General features: G+C 39.0%; 1 protein-coding gene across 1 annotated transcript in view; it reads right to left on the reverse strand.

The window, feature by feature from the left end:
* Cad87A (cadherin 87A) overlaps positions 1–22,547 on the reverse strand; it is a 104,504-nt gene that overhangs the window by 40,261 nt on the left and 41,696 nt on the right. Inside the window, exon 3 of the mRNA XM_012280126.2 lies at positions 5,303–5,374. Within this exon, the coding sequence (XP_012135516.1) occupies positions 5,303–5,374 (72 nt within the window). The remainder of the gene's footprint in view (positions 1–5,302; positions 5,375–22,547) is intronic.

Consider the following 22,547-nt stretch of genomic DNA (forward strand, 5'->3'; position numbering starts at 1 on the left):
TCCAAATTCCCAACTCTCCAAATTCCCAACTCTCCAAATTCCCAACTCTCCAAATCCCCAAATTACCAAATTCCCAAATCTCCAAATTCTCCAATCTCCAAATCCCCAAATTACCAAATTCCCAAATCTCCAAATTTCCAATTCTCCAAATTCCCAAATTACTAAATCCTTAAATCTCCAAATCCCCAAATCTCCAAATTTCCAAATCTCCAAATTCCCAAATCTCCAAATTCCCAAATCTCCAAATTCCCAAATCTCCAAATTCCCAACTCTCCAAATTCCCAAATCTCCAAATTCCCAACTCTCCAAATCCCCAAATTATCAAATTCCCAACTCTCCAAATCCCCAAATTACCAAATTCCCAAGTCTCCAATTTCTCAAATTTCCAAATCCCCAAATTACCAAATTCCCAAATCTCCAAATTCCCAAATCCCCAAATCTCTAATTCTCCAAATCCCCAAATCTCCAAATCTCCAAATCCCCAAATCCCCAAATTTTGAAATCTCCAAATCCCAAAAACCCCAAATCCCCAACCCTCCAAATCCCCAAATCCTCAAATCCCCAAATCCCAAAACCCACAAATCCCCTCCCCAACCTCCCCTAAACATCCCCAAAATCCGCGAAAATCCCCAAATTCCCAAATCAGTTCCCCCGAATCCTTAAATATATAATTACACACGCTCGCAACGGTAGTTTCGTCGGTAATTTTCGTCGATCGTATTTCGGGATTAGAGCGCTCGCGAGCGGTCGTTAGGTTCGCCAGTGTGCATAGTCCTCGTTCGACATTACGAGATAATTAAAATCGAATTTCAGTCGGCCTGGGTTGTACACGCAGTCGAGCATGATTATCGAAATTGGCCAAGTTCGTTCTAGCTTAGGCGCATCTCTGAATACCCGTGGAATTATGTGTCAAAATTTATTGGCGAACCGAAATGCATGAATCCCGCCATTTTCTATCCCCTCGCAGACGGCCGACAGCAACAGTACCATTCAAAATGGTCGTTTCACTTTGTACATTGATATTTTGTTAATTACTCGATTCGTGTGTCAGAAATCTTGCTGTTTCTGTCACCGTTGCCATTTTTGTTTACCGTTTCACATTTGATTGGGGATATTTTGTAATAAATCGTGTGTGGTCGATTTGCAAGGATATTATCGAGCAGATATATATTTTTGGGGCATTCATTTATTTTTAATAGATATATCATTATTAAATTTATTATTTTTTGAATTATTTAATGAATATTCAAATTTCCCTTTTATTATATTGCAATATCCTAAATCTCCAATTCCCACATCCCCAAATTCTCAAATCTCCATTTTCTTATATTGCCAATTGCTAAATAACGAATTCCCACATCCGCAAATTCTCAAATTCCCCTCTTCCTATATTGCAAATTCCTAAATCTCCAATTCCCACATCCACAAATTCTCAAATTTCCCTCTACCAATATTGCAAATTCCTAAATCCCCAATTCCCACATCTCCAAGTTGTCAAATTCCCCTCTTCCTATATTGCAAATTCCTAAATCTCTAATTCCACATCCCCAACTTTTCAAATTCTCCTCTTCCTATATTGCAAATTCCTAAATCCCCAATTCCCACATCTCCAAGTTGTCAAATTCCCCTCTTCCTATATTGCAAATTCCTAAATCTCTAATTCCACATCCCCAACTTTTCAAATTCTCCTCTTCCTATATTGCAAATTCCTAAATCCCCAATTCTCACATCCCCAAACTCTCAAATTCTCCTCTTCCTATATTGCAAATTCCAAAATCCCCAATTCCCACGATCCCAAATTCTCAAATTTTCCTCTTCCTATATTGCAAATTTCTAAACCCCTAATTCCCACATTTCCAAATTCTCAAATTTCCCTCCTCTTATATTGCCAATTGCTAAATACCAAATTCCTACATCTCCAAATCCCCAAATCCCATATTTTAATAATTATTAAACTTAGTAGTAGTCGCACGCGTCCCGTGAGTTGGCGCGCGACCCAGCACCTGCACCCAGCTCCCACACGCCAACTTACCAGGCACAGTCCGCAATTACCCAGCGTCAAAAGACCAATTTACAAATTTTCCGCGCGCAGCCACGCGTGATCCGCGTACCCAGCGTATTTTATCATATTTTTCTTTTTTTTAATAACTCTCATTCCATGGGAATAACATCGTCAGTCTTTTTTGCTGAAAAGAGTGGAGAGCAGGAAAAGCAGTCGGGGTTGTTGCCCGGAAAAGTTTCGCAACAACGTTGAATGGGTGTTGGGCGCATTGTTATTCGGCTAACCCTGTCGCAACTTTCCATCCTGCCGCTAACGAAAGGCTTGAGAGAAGAAAGGGTTGGTATGGAAAAAAAAACGTGGAGAACGCTGTGAAAAAAAAGGAGGCACGAAGAAGAGAAACGAAGGGAGCAAGGAAGATAGATTTGTTCGGGCTTGTTCGACCATGATGATTTGAAACGCTCGCGAGTTCCATGCGCAATGCCCGATCGATATAGCAGTTCTCCACGCGACACCGGATGCGATCCCTGTTATCATCGTCGACGTTCTACCCCGTCTCGTCTTTTGCCCTTTTCAACCCTCTTGTTGTTGCTGTTCTTCGGAGATAACACCGCCCATGATTTTCTGGTGTCGCTGAAAATAATCTGTCGGGACGATCAATCGTTCGCACGCTACGAATGCAGTCGGTTGGGGGCTGACAAGATGGCAGTTGCCTCTGATCCGATATAACGGATGGGATTTTTTGGCTGTTTCGGGGGACAATAGAAATATTTGTTGGATAGGATTTTTTGGTAATTTCAGGAGGTTTTTAAATTGGAGTGTAGGGGGATTTAGAAATTTGGGAGTTTGAGAACTTAAAGAAGTGGGAACTAGGGAATTTAGGAATTCAGGTATATGGGAACTAGGGAATTTGAGAATTTGGGTATATATCGCCTAGGGAATTTTGAAATTTAGCTATATGAGGACTGGGGAATTTTTGAATTTACCTAATGTGATCTAGGGAATTGTTGAATGTTTAATTTGAACTAGGGAATTTTTGAATTTCGAAAAATAAAACAGTGGAATATGAAAATTGGCAAACATGCAATATAAAAAAATGTGAAAATTAAAAATTATTGTAATCAGAGAAAATTTGTGAAATTAAGATTGTAGGGCAGTGTAAAGCACGCCGTAGGGAATATCCGGCAAAGTTAATTTCCGCAAGATTCTAATTCGTTAAAGAACGAATGACCGAAGTAGAGAGAAATCCGATTTCCATATCTCGAATTGTTCCAACAATTTATTTTCGAAGTCCAATCTTGCTGCACTCGATTATCATTCATAACCGCGAAACGGGCCAGGAGAATTAAAGCGAAATGAAACTCGGAAGGAGGACGAAAGATGCGGGGAACAATTTAAAAGTTCAATAAAATCGTAAACAACGGGTAAGGCGAGGTAAAATAATTTGCTCGCCAACGCAAAAAAAAAGTGACAGTGGAGGGAAATATAGCGGGCAAACGGATAGAAAAACGTGGAAAATACGTGAATAAATATTTTCAACCTGGTGTTTGCGCATTATGGAAGGAAAATATATTCGTTCGTAAATATTTTCGCTTTTCGGGAATAACAAAGTGCTTTATTGAGATCCAACGGATTTATATTTTTCTCATTTTTTTAGTACACAATTTTATCAGTTTTTGGTTTTTAAAATTTCAAATTTTTAAACTTTGAAATTCGGGAATTATTAAATTTGTATGGTGGAGGATATTTAGATAAATTCCTAAATCTCTACGTTCTTTTCATTGCTAAAACCCTGAAGTCTATTTTGATATTTTCACACTCCCGAATTCCCAGCTACCTAAATCCCCGAATTCTCAAGTCTCCAAATTCCTAAACCCTCAAATTCGTATATTTTGCCACCTCCAAATTTCCAACTACCTAAATCCCCGAATTCTCAAATTTTCAAATTTCTAAATCCCCAAATTCCCATATTTTCACACTCCCAAATTCCCAGCTACCTAAATTCCCAAATTCTCAAATCTCCAAATTCTTAAACCCTCAAATTCGTATATTTTCACACTCCCAAATTTCCAACTACCTAAATCCCCAAATTCTCAAATCTTCAAATTCCTAAACCCCCAAATTCCCATATTTTCACGCTCCCAAATTCCCAGCTATCTAAATCCCCGAATTCTCAAATCTCCAAATTCCTAAACCCTCAAATTCGTATATTTTGCCACCTCCTAATTTCCAACTACCTAAACCCCCAAATTCTCAAATCTTCAAATTCCTAAACCCCCAAATTCCCATATTTTCACACTCCCAAATTCCCAGCTACCTAAATTCCCGAATTCTCAAATCTTCAAATTCCTAAACCCCCAAATTCCCAATTTTCCCACTTCCAAATTCCCAGCTACCTAAATTCCCAAATTCTCAAATCTCCAAATTCTTAAACCCTCAAATTCCCATATTTTCACACTCCCAAATTCCCAGCTACCTAAATCCCCAAATTCTCAAATCTTCAAATTCCTAAACCCCCAAATTTCCATATTTTCACACTCCCAAATTCCCAGCTACCTAAATCCCCAAATTCTCAAATCTTCAAATTTCTAAACCCCCAATTTCCCATATTTTCCCTCTCCCAAATTCCCAGCTACCTAAATCCCCGAATTCTCAAATCTCCAAGTTCCTAAACCCCCAAATTCCCAGCTACCTAAATTCCCAAATTCTCAAATCTCCAAATTCTTAAACCTCCAAATTCCCAAAATACCTAAATTCCGTTTCCACTTATTTCACAAAAGAAGGAAATTATTTTTAAATCCCTCAACGTTTAAATGTGAGAGAAAACGGAGAGTCCGATATCTGGGACATCTTTTATTCAAAGCTGAAGCAAGCAATCGATCTGGGTTAAGTTTAATTGGTACGCTGATCAATTAAAAAGCAGTTGATTGGTGATTAATAATGTATATATAAATATGTGGATTGCACGACATGCATCGGTATCAAAGCATCCTTAAATTGAGAATGAAGCTCCTGCCAATAGAACGTCCAGATGTTATTTGTTATAATAATGGAATTTTTATGAGGCGAATTCTTTGTGAGGATTTGCAGAGATGGAATGTTTTATCATTTTATAATAAATATGGAGTATTAAATTCTTTATGATCGTATTTTACATTTGTGGATTAAATGTTTTATAAATTGTTATTTTATATTTAAGAGATGTAATTATTTGAAGAGTTAAGTAGTGTTTAACTTTATTTTATATTTAAAATCAGTTTAATTTTAATTATTGTTAATGGAGTAGGTTTAGTGAACACTTACCTCATTGAGGTTATGTGAAGAGGATGAACCTCCATTTTGTTTTGTAGTCCCGTAGTTTGATATTGTGTCCGCCTGCAAAGAATGAAATTATAATTAATATTGAGGGATATACTGTATTTCTTGGAGTCGAGGGTGAATATAAGCATTAAGCTGGTCTACCAAGTATGATAGATATAAAATAGCGCTTGTGATACATTAAATTCAAGCTTGAAAAGGAAAGAGGCTGCATACCGATGTCAACCCATGAGCTGGCGCCTGAAGCTATAAACTTCTTAGGTAACCTAATTCCCATAGTCCCTAGAATCACCACAGTTGCAGACCCTCAGATTCCCTATATATTCTTAGTTTCAGTTTCCAGTATCACTAAGTTCACTAGGACTTCCAGTCCCTTGGATCTCTAGGACCCACATCCACACATTCAACATATTCCCTGTTAACTATAAGTTAGGATACCTAGTTCCCATGGTCCCCAGAGTCTCCACAGTTCCAGATCCCCAGATTCCCTATATATCCACAGTTTCAATCTCCAGTGCTAAGTTCGCTAGGACCTCCACAGTACCCAACCGTCAAATTACCACGCATCGAATTACCACGCGTCGAATTACCATGAGTTGGATTACCACGCGTCGAATTACTACGCATCGAATTACCACGCATCGAATTACTACGTATCGAATCACCACGTACCGAATTACCATGCGCCGAGTACCCAAGCGTCGAATTACTACGTATCGAATCACGACGTATCGAATTACCACGCGCCGAGTACTCAAGCGTCAAATTACCATGCGTTAAATACCCATACGCCGAATTACCACGCGTCGAATTACCACGCATCGAGTTACTACGCATCGAATCACCACGTACCGAATTACCACGCGCCGAGTACCCAAGCGTCGAATTACTACGTATCGAATCACGACGTATCGAATTACCACGCGCCGAGTACTCAAGCGTCAAATTACCATGCGTTGAATACCCATACGCCGAATTACCACGCGTCGAATAATCATAAGTAGAATTACCACGCGACAAATTACCACGCGCCAAATTACTATGCGTCGAATCACTACGTACCAAGTTACCACTTGGATCCCTTGGATCCACATCCCACATTCCCATGGTTCCCAGAGTCTCCACAGTTGCAGGCCCCCAGATTCCCTATATATCCACAGTTTCAGTCTCCAGTGCCAAGTTCGCTAGGACCTCCACAGTCCACAGTCCCTCGGATCCCCAGGTCCCCACATCCCCACATTCTCTACAGTTCCCGAATTCCCCAGATTCTCACAGTCCTCGGAATCGCCATATTTCCTAGCTTCCCAAAATCCCTACGTTCCCTTGGATCATCACAGTCTCTACTGTAGACAAGCCAGGAGTTGGCGCGTAGGTCGAGCCAGAGTAAAAGAAGCCACTCGCTCCACCTAACCACCGTGAACACTTCCAGTTACATTTCGGCAAATAAGAATAATGACCATAACTGCTGAACGCGATTCGCGCTATCTCGAGACGTTTGCCGACTGTCATTTTTGGTTTAATTAGTGTGAGTCGATATACCGAAAAAGGCGTCCATTTTTCTATTCTGACAGTAGCTCTAAACAGCTGACTCACGCGCCAAATCGTGGGTTGACATCGGTAAGTGGTTCATAAATATTCTCAATACAAAATGTCAGATTAAAGATAAATTCAGAGTCGACCATTTTGTATTAAGGACGTCGACAACAAGCTTCAAAATATAAATTTATATATTAAACCTTTTTGCGATACGTTTATGTGATACATCCACACGAGACTTCTTTACTTCAAAATCCCCTTGATACTCCGAATAATAACCCATTATATGAGTATAATAATTCGACGATTCTTGAACAGGTACGACATCCAATTTCATATCGTATGCGCTGCGTCATTATAAGGATTAACTTCAGCAGGTTTTATAGACGATTCTACAGTAGTGGAAATGTAAAACGTACATAAGCAGCCCAAAGTGTCTAGTATGCAGATTAAACCAGTTAGCGGGTTAATTTGAATATTCAGTTTGCGCGGTTTCATTTAATTTTACATTCACATGTCAAGCTTTAAATTAATAAAATTTTACAGACTACGTATGTACATGTTTCAATTAGATACCGTGATACTTTGTTTGAAATACTTTGTAGGTTCCCTAACTTTCAAAGTTTTACATTTCTAAGATTATTGAATTTAGGAATGTTTAGAGTGATAGGTTTTCAGATTTTCTGATATGGCAGGTTCTCAAGTTTAATTTCCCAGTTTCTATGAATACAAATTCGGAAATTCCCTAGATACCATATCTCCAAATTTGCAAACAACCTACTTTTCACATTTCCTAATTCTCAAATTCCCTAATTTCCATATCTCCAAATTCTCAAACACCCTAGCTTCCACATTTCCTAATTCTCAAATTCCCTAGTTCCCACATTCCCAAATTCTCAAATTCCCTAGTTCCCATATCTCCAAATTCCCAAATTCCCTAGTTCCCACATTCCCTAGATTCTATACATCCAAATTTCTAAATTCCCTAGCTTCCACATATCCCAATTCTCAGATTCCCTAGTTCCAACATTCCCAAATTCTCAAATTCCTTAGTTCCCATATCTCCAAATTCTCAAAATCCCTAGTTCCCACATTCCCTAGATTCTATACATCCAAATTTCTAAATTCCCTAGATTCCACGTATCCAAATTCTAAAATTCTCAAATTCCCTAGATCCCATACATCCAAATTCTCAAATTCCCTAGATTCCATAAATTCAAATTCTCAAATTCCCCAGATCCCAATTCCCAAATTCCCTAGATTCCACGTATTCAAATTCTGAAATTCCATAGATTCCATACACCCAAATTCTCAAATTCCCTAGATTCCATAAATTCAATTTCTCAATTTCCCCAGATTCCATATATCCCAATTCCCAAATTCCCCAGATCCCAATTCCCAAATTCCCTATATTCCACGTATCCAAATTGTCAAATTCCCTAGATCCCATATATCCAAATTCTCAAGTTCCCTAGACTCCACAAATCCAAATTCTCAAATTCCCTAGATCTTCTCATATGTCCCTATCATCACATTTCCAAGTATCAGAATTCTCCAATTCCCAAATTTCCTTACCTTCATATATCCAAATGTCTCCCTAACTCTAAAACCCCATTTTCGCAAATCCCCAAATTCCCTGTTTAAATATTCAACCCTTAAAATTTTCGTCTCCCAAGTTCCATAATTCCCCAAAACAGCAATAAGAGGTAAGAAAGCGTCGATCCAAGGGGCGCAGTAAATCAGTATGAAATTCCCGAAAATCCCAGCAATCCACTATTTCCCGGACTGCATCGCGCTAGATAATCAAGCTGATTGTCGCTAAGAGAATTTCGGGGCGAGAGTCGGTCGTTGCCGGAAACTTTCGTCGATGATAAAGTTTCCCCCGGAACGGCTTCATCGTCGCGTCTGCTAGGAAAACGGCACGGCACGTGAACGGGCGAGGGCTTTCAAGTATCCGTGAAAAGTCCTGGAAGAAACAGCTGTATGGAATCGTTGGCCGAAGTCGAAGCAAACCATAAGAAAGCTGAGAGGTGACGTTGCTGGCACAGAACGTACCGGGGGTTGAAAGAAGAGCACGAAGTGTCGGGGAAAGCATTTCCAAGTCCTCGAGAAAATTCGTTATCGAGAATTGAAAAGTTCAAGGAAAAACGTGCTCACGTAGCTAAATGAAGTGGGTACGGGTTAATGCATGCCAAATGGGGTGGCCACCCCCTCTCTGAGGGCCAGCGAACCTCCGAAACTGAAATGGAAATGGGAACTTTCCACGAAGCCAGGGTGGAGAACCGTGAAATCAAGTGGAGACGTTTCTCGTGTCCTCGGAAAACTTTCTGCGATCCGATATTTCGTGAACGGAGTCGCTAAAATTCTTAGATATGCAAGAGCATGCGTCGTTAATTATTTACGTTCTTCTACGGACAAACATTTACTGGGAGGATGTACTCCACTATCTAGGGAATAATGTGTACGTAGGATTTTAAGGTTATTCGAAAATTTGAAGGTTACGTTTCCTTTCTGTTCCTCCCTTTTATTTTAATGAAACGACGCTATGTAGGGAGGTTCTTTGAAGGATTCTCAGTGAAAAAGTATAGGGGTAGTATGTCGAAAAAACGAATGAATTACGAGATATTTTAATAAATAGATCCACTGTCGAATACAGTAGATCTCAATATATCGGCACCAAGCTTAAAATTCAAGATTACAACACAACCTAACCTCAATAATGTTGTACATGGTGATGCTTGAGAGATTTTTATATGGGTGGGAGCCAACGAAGTCGACTGACAAAGGGAAGAATTAAAAATCGGTTTCTTGAAGCATGAAATCGTACGACTTCGACCAACGGATATTTATGAGCAGAAGTTCTTGGCAAACGGTTTCCGATATTCCTCCACGTTCGTGCAGGTCCAGATAGCTTTTGAGAACTACCTAACCTTATGGATATGCTTGTAATTAATTTATTACGTTTTTTGTTAATAAATTATTACAAGGTTCTTACTATTTTTTTGCTATTAATTTATTACAAGGTTTTTAGTATTAATTAATTACAAGGTTCTTTCTATTAATTTATTATAAGCTTTTTTTTAATTAATTTATCACAAGTCTTTTGCTATTAATTTAGGTTCTTACTATTAATTTATTATAGGCTTTGTTTTAATTAATTTATCACAAGTCTTTTGCTATTAATTTATTAAAAGGTTCTTTCTATTAATTTATTATAGGCTTTGTTTTAATTAATTTATCACAAGTTTTTGCTATTAATTTATTACAAGTTTTTTGCTATTAATTTATTACAAGTTTTATATTTAATTTGTTACAAGGTTTTTACTATTAATTTATTATAACTCTTTTGCAATTAATTTACTGCAAGTTTTTAGTAATTAATTTATTACAAGTTTTCTACAATTAATTTTTCACAAGTTTTCATTTAACTTTCTTAATTTCGTCTATTTACAACTATTACTTGTGGTTTGCAGCCGCCATTTTGTAGCACCGCGCGCTACGCCAAAATGGCGCGTAATTTGAATTCACGCGTACCACTATTCATTCAAAATTATTAAATTTTCGTGTGTAAATGAACAAAGGACATATTTTTCGAATGGTTCCATACAAATTTAATTAATACTAATTAAAGCAACCAGCTTCATATTTCATATTTAATATTAAAAATATTTTGTCGAACTGTGTCACATTTCGTTCATATAAAGAATGATTTCATACAATGAATAAGTTAATTTATTTTACAGAAATAATTATGCAATTGATTTAATGCAAAAGTTACTGTTTTATACATGCTGTCTCATTTTGTTCATATAAAGAAAAATTTCATACAACGTATAATTTATTTTATACATATAATTATACAATTGCTTTTATGCAAAGGTTAATTTATTATACATGGTGTCACATTTTGTTCATATAAAGAAAAATTTCATACAATGTATAATTTATTTTATACATATAATTATACAATTGTATACACGTGAAAGTTAATTTATTATACATGGTATTTGCTCATAAGTTTCTCCATTAAACATTTAAAATTAAGCGTGCCATATTAAGAACATACGTGAGTAAAATATGGCGCCATCCGAAATACGCCATTTTGCGACTCGTCGCTTTGAGCGTTCATTTAGTCTCCATTTCAGTATCGTTAATGACCCCCTTTCGCACCCTTTCAGAAGGCACGTCCTTTCTCTCATCCGAGGACAAAAGCGATCGAGTATCGTTAGAAGTTTGTGCTTCCTGTTTCCTCCGCGTTTCGAATGTAAAACCATTGCGACGTTCCTTTTCTTTGTACCGTGGTGATCCAAGTGGTAATCAAAAAGGAATCGATTACGGTTCCGCCATGATTATTTCCTTCCGTTCTTTCTGTCCATCTCTGTTATTATTTCGAGGGAACATACCATTTCTCGGTGTACGTACGTGCGCATGTTTCTTTGTGAAAAAAAAGAGGAGAACAAAGGATACGATCACTTTTCACGCTCGCCTTTCCGGTTGGTTACAGTTTCTTTGAAATGATGATCGCCGGCTTGAATATAACATGAACAGCCATGGCGTGAAACATCTTCGTTTATGTCTTGTTGGACAGTGCCGCGCAGCTACCGTTAATAACAACGACGAATAAATTACTCTTTAGAAGCTATGAAACTACACGCTCGAGAGCTTGATGGATCTGCTACGTTTACGTTAAAAGTTTAGCTGCTTTTAAGCGCTTTTGAAAAATATGTTTAAATTTTAAACGACGGATTGATTTTTAGGCGGAGCTGCTTTGTGAATGGCGGTTGCAGACGTATACGTCATTAATGAAATTTTATATATTTTATACGGGGATTTAGAGATACAGGGATTTAGGGATACAGGGATTTAAGGATACGGGGATTTAGGTATACGAGGATTTAGAGATACGGGGATTTAGGGATACGGGGATTTAGGGATACGGGGATTTAGGGATAAGGGGATTTAAGGATACAGGGATTTAGAGATACGGGGATTTAGGGATACGGGGATTTAGAGATACGGGAGTTTAGAGATACGGAGGTTTAGAGATACGGGAATTTAGGGATACGGGGATTTAGGGATAAGGGGATTTAAGGATACGGGGATTTAGAGATACGGGGATTTAGAGATACGGGGATTTAGGGATACGGGGATTTAGAGATACGGGAGTTTAGAGATACGGAGGTTTAGAGATACGGAGGTTTAGAGAAACGGGAATTTAGGGATACGGGGATTTAGGGATACGGGGAATTAGGGATACGGGAATTTAGGGATACGGGGATTTAGGGATACGGGGATTTAGGGATACGGGGATTTAGGGATACGGGGATTTAGGGATAAGGGGATTTAAGGATACGAGGATTTAGGGATAAGGGGATTTAAGGATACGGGGATTTAGAGATACGAGGATTTAAGGATACGGGGATTTAGAGATACGAGGATTTAAGGATACGGGGATTTAGGGATAAGGGGATTTAAGAATACAGGGATTTAAGGATACGGGGATTTAGAGATATGAGGATTTAGGTATACGAGGATTTAGAGATACGGGGATTTAGAGATACAGGAATTTAAGGATACGGGGAATTAGAGATACGGGGATTTAAGTATACAGGGATTTAGAAATATTGGGATTGTGAGATTTAGGGATTTTGGGATTTTGGGATTTTGAGATTTAGGGATTTAGGTAGCTTAGGAATCTCTAAATTCCTAAATTCCCAAATTCTTAAATATCGAAATCCCTAAATTTCCACATTCCTAAATTCTTAAATATCCAAACTCAATGTCGCCATTCTACTATACGCTTTAATTATCAACCTCCGTACATACCTCACAAGAAGTCCTCTAATGTATCCCATATAACCTCAAACATTAATTGAAAAATCCCCGAATTTCCTATCACCATTACACCAACTTAATTATCCCCTCCTACCTCACAAGAAATACAATAAAAACATAATGAAATCCACAAACAGCTAAGTCCAAACGAGCGTTCCAAGGTGAGATTCCTCTAAAGCACTCCGAAAAGCGTCCTCCAGATTGCCACTTGCAAGAACTCTATTCTCGCAGACCCCGTGGCAATATACCGTGGGTCTACTGTATATAAAGGCCGATTTACATTCCCGTTCGTTTTCTTTGCGTTAAACCGAATCGATAGAGTTGTCCTGGAGGATCTTCCGAGCTATTGGACCACATACAGCTTCGATTCACCGGATCTCGTTTCCGTAAACGTCGTAAATTGACTCGGTCGACGGTTTGTCCACTCCTCTGTCTGAAAACGTAGAAACCGAGCTTCTTTCGAGATACGTTCAATAGGAGAACGTCTGTGCTATGATTACGTTCGACACTCGTTCCGACGGAAACGATTTGAAAGATCTTTCTTTACTTTCCACTCGTTCGCTCGGCCGCCATCTTGCTATCTGCCGGCCGCTTTAATTATGGAATGTCATTATCCCTGTTGATAAGAAACTGCCCTGTTAATCGTGGCGTGGGTTTAAAGGCTGCCTTCCATGAATATCAATTTAAAATAATACAGTTTCGTAATTGGGACTTTGATTAATTAATTTTTAATCATTATTTTTTTGTTTGGTAGTTCACTGCATGTGTCTGACAAGAAGTCCTCCGGTCTAGGGATATGTAGACCTGACGATTTTTAAGGTGATTTCTAGGTGTTCAAGTTATTTTTGGATACTAGAATTTTTAGGATTAATAAAGAATCATAAATGTCCCTAGATTCGTAGATTGCTGAACCTTGATGTTCTCAAATACCTATGTTCCAAAATTTCAAGACCCTAATATCTCTAAATCTCCGTATCTCTAAATCCACGTATACTTAAATCCCCGTATTTCTAAATCACTATATACCTAAATCCCCGTACACCTAATTCCCCGTATACCTAAATCCCCGTATACCTAAATCCCCGTACACCTAATTCCCCGTATACCTAAATCCTCGTACACCTAATTCCCCGTATACCTAAATCCCTGTATCTCTAAAACCCCGTATACCTAAATCTCCGTACCTCTAAATCCCTGTATCTCTAAATCCCCGTATCTCGGAATCCCCGTATACCTAAATCCCCGTGTACCTAAATCCCCGTATTTCTAAATTCCCGTATCTCTAAATCCCCGTATACCTAAATCCCATTATCTCTAAATCCCCGTATACCTAAATCCCCGTATCTCTGAATCCCCGTATCTCTAAATCCCCGCATCTCTAAATCCCCATATACCTAAATCCCCGTATCTCTAAATCCCCGTATACCTAAATTCCCGTATCTCTAAATCCCCGTATACCTAAATTCCCGCACACTTAAATCCTCGTATCTCTAAACCCCGTATACCTAAATCCCTAAACCGAAAATTCCAAAATTTTAAAATCTGAAAATCCCATCTCCCTAAATAAACCTCCCATAAATCAGCAAAGACGAATGATTGGTGGTCTCCTTCACTGCAGGCCATAAATGCCCTAATAAGGTCAGATCTCCCGTTGACCGCGATGACAAAATGGAGAACGTAGAACGCTGTTTCTCGTCCGTTAAGTTCCGCTGCCTAGAACGGCTCGAGTGGGTGTCGCGCACACTTCAGGGCTCGTACCCGTCGAGAAATAAGGAAAACAAAAGAGAAAAACGCGCTGAAGCGGTTTTCCAGGCGCGACTGAAAGCGTAAGATCTCGGCGAAGGGGCCGGGGATTTAATTTAAATCGCTTCTTTGTCCGATTCAAAGCGTTCGCGCGTTTCTTTCTTTTTTACGAGTCGCAAACAAGTCCGGCCACGGATAAATTTCATACGATTATTTAATTCCGTCAAGCGCGTTTCGAAATTTCGAAATTAAAATTCTCGTAATACTCCGCCGCGACTTTCACTCGTTTCTGTACACGCTCGTTATTGTTCGGCGGAATTACTGCTTCTTTTTTCCTCGCATCCGGCCATCTGTAAATAATTTCGACTCCGTATTTCCCTGTTCTGTTCCTCCCCACGGCTTTCATTTAAGTTAATTGATGTATTATATGCACTGACTGAAAACTGCCTGGGTGATTTATGATTCTTATTATATTGTTCCTTTTTAACGCCGAGATGAAAACGCCCTTCGAGTTTCTGGGGTAATGGCCTTCCTTTTACAAGCTGCTCCACAAAGAATCTCGATATTATACTAGGAGAAACCAGTGATATTTTTACGGAACAGATACTTTTTAAACAAATGAATTCAAGAATTATACATTTGTATGGACAAGTATTGTAAACTGACTGGAAGATGAAGATAAATGTGTCGTGTTTGGAAATGTGCGGTGAGAGACTGTCCGCCATTTTGTGACGCTCGCGGTAGACTCACAAAATGGCGCCGGAGACTCTACATCTGTTCATCTACAAATTATGATGAAACAATTATTGTATGGTGAAATTGTTGTGTAACGGTACAATATAACAGTGGAAATAGTTGAGTAGTTTATAGTTAGGTTAGGTTAGGTCATAAAATAAAGCAGGAAAATAATAGTAAATATAATACTGTAGAATAATTTTACAGTGTAATAAAGTAAACTGCTAAAACAATGGAAATAATAGTATATACATTTTTCCCAAAATCTTATGTTCTCAAACTTGTAGATCCCAAACCTTGCAGGTCCCCACATACTTATGTTCTAAAACTTGGAAGTCCCCTAAATTCCTAAGTCCCCAAATCTCTATGTTATCAAACCTCTAAGTTCCAAAACTTGCAAGTCCCAAACTATTTATATTTTTAAACTTCTGAGTCCCAAACCTTGCAGGTCCCCAAATCCCTATTTTCCAAAGTTTCGAGGTTTCCCCAAATTCCTAAGCTTCCAATTCTCTATATTCTTAAACTTCTAAGTCCCAAAACTTGCAGGTCCCAAAATATCTGTGTTCTTAAATTTCTAGGTCCCCAAATCCTTATTTTCCAAAGTTTCGAGGTCTCCCAAATTCCTAAGCTTCCAAACCTCTATGTTATCAAACCTGTAAGTCCCAAAACTTGCAGGTCCCAAAATCTTATGTTCTCAAACTTGTAGGTTCCAAACCTTGCAGGTCCCCACATACTTACGTTCTAAAACTTGGAAGTCCCCTAAATTCCTAAGTCCCCAAATTACTATGTTATCAAACCTCTAAGTCCCAAAACTTGCAAGTCCCAAACTATTTATATTCTTAAACTTCTGGGTCCCAAACCTTGCAGGTCCCCAAATCCCTATTTTCCACAGTTTCGAGGTCTCCCTAAATTCCTAAGCTCCCAAATCTCTCTATTCTTACACTTCTAAGTTCCAAAACTTGCAGGTCCCAAAGTATCTATGTTCTTAAATTTGTAGGTCCCAAAGCTTGCAGGTCCCCAAATCCCTATTTTCCAAAGTTTCGAGGCCTCCCCAATTTCCTAAGTCCCCAAATCTCTATGCTATCAAACCTCTAAGTCCCAAAAGTTGCAGGTCCCAAACTATCTATATTCTTAAACTTCTGGGTCCCAAACCTTGCAGGTCCCAAAGTATCTATGTTCTTAAACTTCTGGGTCCCAAACCTTGCAGGTCCCCAAATCCCTATTTTCCAAAGTCTCAAGTTCTCCCCAAATTCCTAAGCTTCCAAATCTCTACATTCTTAAACTTCTAAGTCCCAAAACTTGCAGGTCCCAAAATACCTAAGTCCCAAAATTCCAAGACCCTCCCATTCCTAGGTCCCCAAATGTCCCAAAATTTCCAAATCCCAAATTTCTCGATTACAAATACTAAAACATATGAAAAAATATAAATTTCCAAAACAGTACTATCCTAATAAAATTAATATAACAATAATTTATTAATAATAGTAGTATTATAATATTTGAAAGGAAGGTGTAAAATAATAGAACCGAAATTTTGAAATAAAATCCAAATGATTGACGCTTTGAAAATAGTTCCCGTCAAAGCCGTTAAAAGAGGATGAAGTTGGAAATTTCTTTTGACATAAAACGCGAGAATGGAGTCGTAAGTTACTTGACGAACAACAGAGAAAATTTTGAAATAAATCACCACGATTTTACCGCACTACCGGTACCAAGTTTCTTTCTGTCCTGCGGTATTGTTTGAACTACCGGCTAACGGAAAGAAGTTCCAACCCTGTATCGTTTGTTGGATTAACAGAAAGTTGTACTCACGAAATGCATGTTTCATCGAAATGAAGTCGAACCGTGGAGTTTACTCGGAGTTCCGCAATTTTCATCCTCTTTCCTTTATTAATAGCCTGCAAACTTTTATTGTGAGTAACGAAGTAGCCGGGGTATGTAATTAATAATTCTGATTAGATCGGTACTTTTTTTATTGTGTGCACGTTGTTTACGGCTTAATTATGGCAGTTTGGGAATTTCATATTATACGCGCTTTTTAGATTGAATAGTATTTGGAGGGTGAAGTGATAATAAGGGTGCAAATTTTATTATTTGTGGATATTCGAGTTTTTACGTTTATCAATTCTCACAATTTTCCACTATCAATTTTCCCGATTTGCAACTTTTCCAATTTTCTCAATTTCCTCATTTCCCAATCATCAAATTTCCACATAGGGGACATAGGAATTTGGGGGCACTGAAATTTTGGGACTTAGGTATTTTGGGACCTGCAAGTTTTGGGACTCAAAGATTTGGGGCTTAGCAATTTTGGGACTTAAGTATTTTGGAACCTAAAAGTTTTGGGACTTAGAGATTTAGGGCATAGCAATTTTGGGACTTAGGTACTTTGGAACATGAAAGTTTTGGGACTTACAGATTCGGGGCTTAGGAATTTTGGCACTTAGGTATTTTGGGACTTAAAGATTTGGGGCTTAGGAATTTTGGCACTTAGGTACTTGGGGACTTGCAAGTTTTGGGACTTAGAGATTTGGGGCTTAGCAATTTTGGGACTTAGGTACTCGGGGACCTGCAAGTTTTGGGACTTAGAGATTTGGGGCTTATCAATTTTGGGACTGAGGTATTTTGGAACCTGAAAGTTTTGGGACTTACAGATTTGGGGCTTAGCTATTTTGGGACTTAGGTATTTTGGAACCTAAAAGTTTTGGGACTTACAGATTTGGGACTTAGGAATTTTGGCACTTAGATATTTTGAGACCTGCAAGTTTTGGGACTTACAGATTTGGGGCTTAGGAATTTATGAGACTACCAAGGGGAACATAGATATGTTCCAAACTTTCCTTATTTAAATTTACTAATTTAATTTCCCAACTTTTCCAATTCACAAATTTCCCAACACCTCAGTTTTCCCAGCTACAAATTTCCCAAATCCCCAGATCCCCAGCCGCAACAGTATAAAATATCCCAGATATATAAATCCCGACATCGCACGAAAGATGGCAATCGCTGTTTAAGCAGTGTATCCACGCGATCCGTAGGATAACGAGCACGAAACCGACTGGTTGGAATACGGATTATAGGTGGCCGTCGGATGGACCCCATTATCGGAGCAACAGAGCGAAATCAGGCTCGTTTCTGTCTCTCTCTTAGTCCAAGCGTTCTCCTAGGATTTTGGCCAAATAGGATCCTAGGAATTCGTGCAGATGGCTGCTGGAAAACAGAGACGTAGATGCGTCTTATTGGCTTAGCCTTATCGATTAGCCTCGCTGTTCCTTTTTTCTCTGTTTTTTCGTCAAGCCGAGATTTTCCTCTGGAAATTGTCTCGTCTTTCCGCCGTGGAAAGTGGAGATTCATCGAGTGTTGAAAAATGTTGGATTTATTCTGCAGCCACTTTAATTTCAAACAGGGATATAGTGTGCGCTGCAAGAACGGAGTTAATGTATGCAGCTGTTTTGCTGGGACGTGTATCGTTTTTATGGAGGGGTATGTGTGTTGGTGTATAAGTGTGTCGATATGATTTATAGGTGCACATCAGGACATGTAGAGGTGCCTATGGGAGGACACATATACAGCTAGTTATGGTAGGACACTTATACAGGTACCTATGGAGGGACACATATACAGCTACCTATGGTAGGACACCTATACAGCTAGTTATGGTAGGGCACCTATACTACCTATGGAGGGACACCTATACAGCTACCTATGATGGGACACCTATACAGCTACCTATGGTAGGCCACATATACAGCTACCTATGGTAGGACACATATACAGCTACCTATGGAAGGACACCTATACAGCTAGTTATGGTAGGACTCCTATACAGCTACCTATGGAGGGACACTTATACAGCTACCTATGGTAGGACACCTATACACCTACCTATGATAGGCCACATATACAGCTACCTATGGAAGGACACCTATACAGCTACCTATGGTAAGACACCTATACAGCTAGTTATGGTAGGACACTTATATAGCTACCTATGGAGGGACACTTATACAGCTACCTATGGTGGGACACCTATACAGCTACCTATGGAGGGACATCTATACAGCTACCTATGGTAGGACACATTAAAGCTACCTATGGAAGGACACCTATACAGCTAGTTATGGTAGGACTCCTATACAGCTACCTATGGAGGGACACTTATACAGCTACCTATGGAAGGACACCTATACAGCTAGTTATGGTAGGACTCCTATACAGCTACCTATGGAGGGACACTTATACAGCTACCTATGGAAGGACACCTATACAGCTAGTTATGGTAGGACTCCTATACAGCTACCTATGGAGGGACACTTATACAGCTACCTATGGTAGGACACCTATACAGCTACCTATGGAAGGACACCTATACAGCTATCTATAGAGGGACATCTATACAGCTACCTATAGTAGGACACATATACAGCTACCTATGGTAGGACACCTATACAGCTACCTATGGAAGGACACCTATACAGCTACCTATGGAAGGACACCTATACAGCTACCTATAGAGGGACATCTATACAGCTACCTATAGTAGGACACATATACAGCTACCTATGGTAGGACACCTATACAGCTACCTATAATAGGACATCCAAATAGCTACCTATGGTAGGCCACATATACAGCTACCTATGGTAAGACACCTATACAGCTAGTTATGGTAGGACACTTATACAGCTACCTATGGAGGGACACCTATACAGCTACCTATAATAGGACATCTATATAGCTACCTATGGTAGGCCACATATACAGCTACCTATGGTAAAACACCTGTACAGCTGTCTATGGCAGGAGACCTATACAGCTACCTATGGCAGGACATACTTGATAGCAATACTACTAAGTCCTGATAACCTTACGTCCACATATAAATACATTTTGATATACCTTCATCCCGACATCTCTAGATACCCCTTTGTCCTCAAACGTCCTATTCTCCGCACCCAGAAACCAAGACCCAAACTCGCCCTCAGTTAATTGCAGTAGCCTAACAAGATTGAATAGAAGCAAATAAGATTTCTGCTAAAAAGCAGAAATTAATTACGGTCTCATAAAGCGATTATTCTTGATTACAGCACGAGGCATTCGCGTCCGAGATTCTTCCAGCCCATAACCCGCACCGAGAAGGGAAGTAAAGCGGAAGTGGAAAGGTCGTCACTCTTACGAGATCGGTGACCGGAGGGAGAGGGTCAACCACCAAATTACGAGAACTCGCGTCGATGCGAGTTCCCCTTCGAAAACGGCTCATCCGTGTGAGTTCCTGCTTAAATGGGCGCTTGGCTGCGTCGACACGAGCTACTATGACACGCAAATCATCGTCGATTCATCTCTTCCCACGATTGTTGGGCGAACGTCTAGTCAGGACTATTCTGATCTTTCCATCGATTTCCTGGGACACAGGTTTCCCCTTGTGAGTGAGGCAACTTGCTAAATCGTTATACTTAGGAAACCTAATGCTGATGTATGTATGAGGAGTAATGTGATGTAAGTGTAGATGAAAATGTACGGAAAATAGTCACATTATGGACTTTCTTCGAATGAGGTGGAATATAAAATAAAATTGTATAAAAATCTATAAAACTATATATATAAATATATAATACATATGTGTGAATATATTATACATAATTACATCTAAGATTTCAATAATAAAATTTAAGTTTATGCATCAAAACCTACAGCGTCATTTAACGCGTTTGAATTTCCCGCGCGTTCGAGTTTCCCGCGCATGTCTCCACAAAATGGCGAAACCGTAAACCAGACTATTATTCAAAGCAAATAACAGCACAAAACAGAGTAGTTCCTCACTCCAACTCCCGAATACCTCGATATTCCTTTAAATATTGAATATACCAAGATTCTGACGTAAAATGTACTAAGTACCTTAATGCAGCAGAGCATAAAAGTAGCTGTAATGGTTGACGTACGTTCAGAAGAGCCGATTTGCAAATCGGAGCGCGCTCGTAGTACGATTTCAAACGGAAGGAAAATAACCGTGGAATTTTGTACCGAAAATATGTACGGCAATAAATCGGCGTGAAATTTGTGCAAATACTGCCAATACATTCTGTGTGTGCAAATAAGTTGAGGCTCCATATGAAATTTCCTCTCCGGGGACTGATCGGTAACGCGTGAGAGGCAATCGATAAATGGAACGTGATTAAATGAACGCAAGGCAAATTTATATTTTCCATAATTACTATCGGAAAATATGCGGTGTAATTCGATACGTGATGGTTAAATATTGATTTTTCCTACGTGCAATTTATAGCGTGCTACCAGCCCGTAATTTGTCGAATGCTAACTTGTTAAACTGATCGATGAATAATAATGTAATAAAACGAATGAATTTTTAAATTTTTTAAAATTCCGACTTTTTAATCTGGCTGGGGATTTTGGGCTTTGGAAGTTTAACAACTTGTAAATTCCAGAATTTGGAAATTTTTAAATTTATAAAATTTGGTCATTTTTTATTCCCTAGAATTTTTTAACTCTTTGAATTTGGTAATCCCTAGAAGTTATTATTTCTAAAAATTTGGAAATTTTAAAATCCCTAGAATTTTCAAAAAACCTAAAATAAAATATTCGCGATAACGTTAGAAAATGGTGGAAGTCAAAGCACATGGCGGCAAAAATGAAATCGTTGTTTCGTGCGCGTCGACCGCACGGTGCCAGCTTGCGAGGCTCGTGAAACTTTTCCGTAAGTCGAGGAGAGCAATTTTTCAGTGCAGCGAAAAGGTTTTGCGACCCCCGACCAGACTTCATTATTAAGTTTCACAGTGAAATGCCTCGCATTCGAGTGACGTTGAAAACAAGAGAAATTCTACGTAATTTCACCTTTTACGGGCCACGACAGGATCTTTCTCTTCTGATAAACTTTGTAATAAATATTTGTAAATAAAGTTTCCGTTTGAAACCGGTATGCTCTCATTTGTGTCGCCGCTTTGCAGTCCTTTGAAAGAACATAATTAATAAAGAGGTACATTTGTACGGTGCTAATGGAGAACGTGGCGGGCGCCATTTAATGAATACTCTATTTATATTTACGGGAGCAGCTTTTAAGTGAGGTGAAAATGGATGTCGTTATATAGAGATATTTGGTTACAATATTAGGTATGGAGTTATTAGGTTTCATATAGGGATATAGTGATTTGGTTTAGTGATAGGGTTTAGTGATGAAAAGATGTAAGGATTAGGTATATGGGGGCATAAGGGATATTATGGAGTAGTAAGTGGCGATGTGGAGATATTGAGACGGGAAGATATGGGGACGTGGAGATATCGTGACGTGGAGATACAGGGACGTGGAGATATCGGGACGTGGAGATATGGGGATGTGGAGATATTGGGACGTGGAGATATGGGGACG

This window comes from Megachile rotundata, chromosome 16, assembly GCF_050947335.1.
Source record: "Megachile rotundata isolate GNS110a chromosome 16, iyMegRotu1, whole genome shotgun sequence".
NCBI lineage: Eukaryota > Metazoa > Arthropoda > Insecta > Hymenoptera > Megachilidae > Megachile > Megachile rotundata.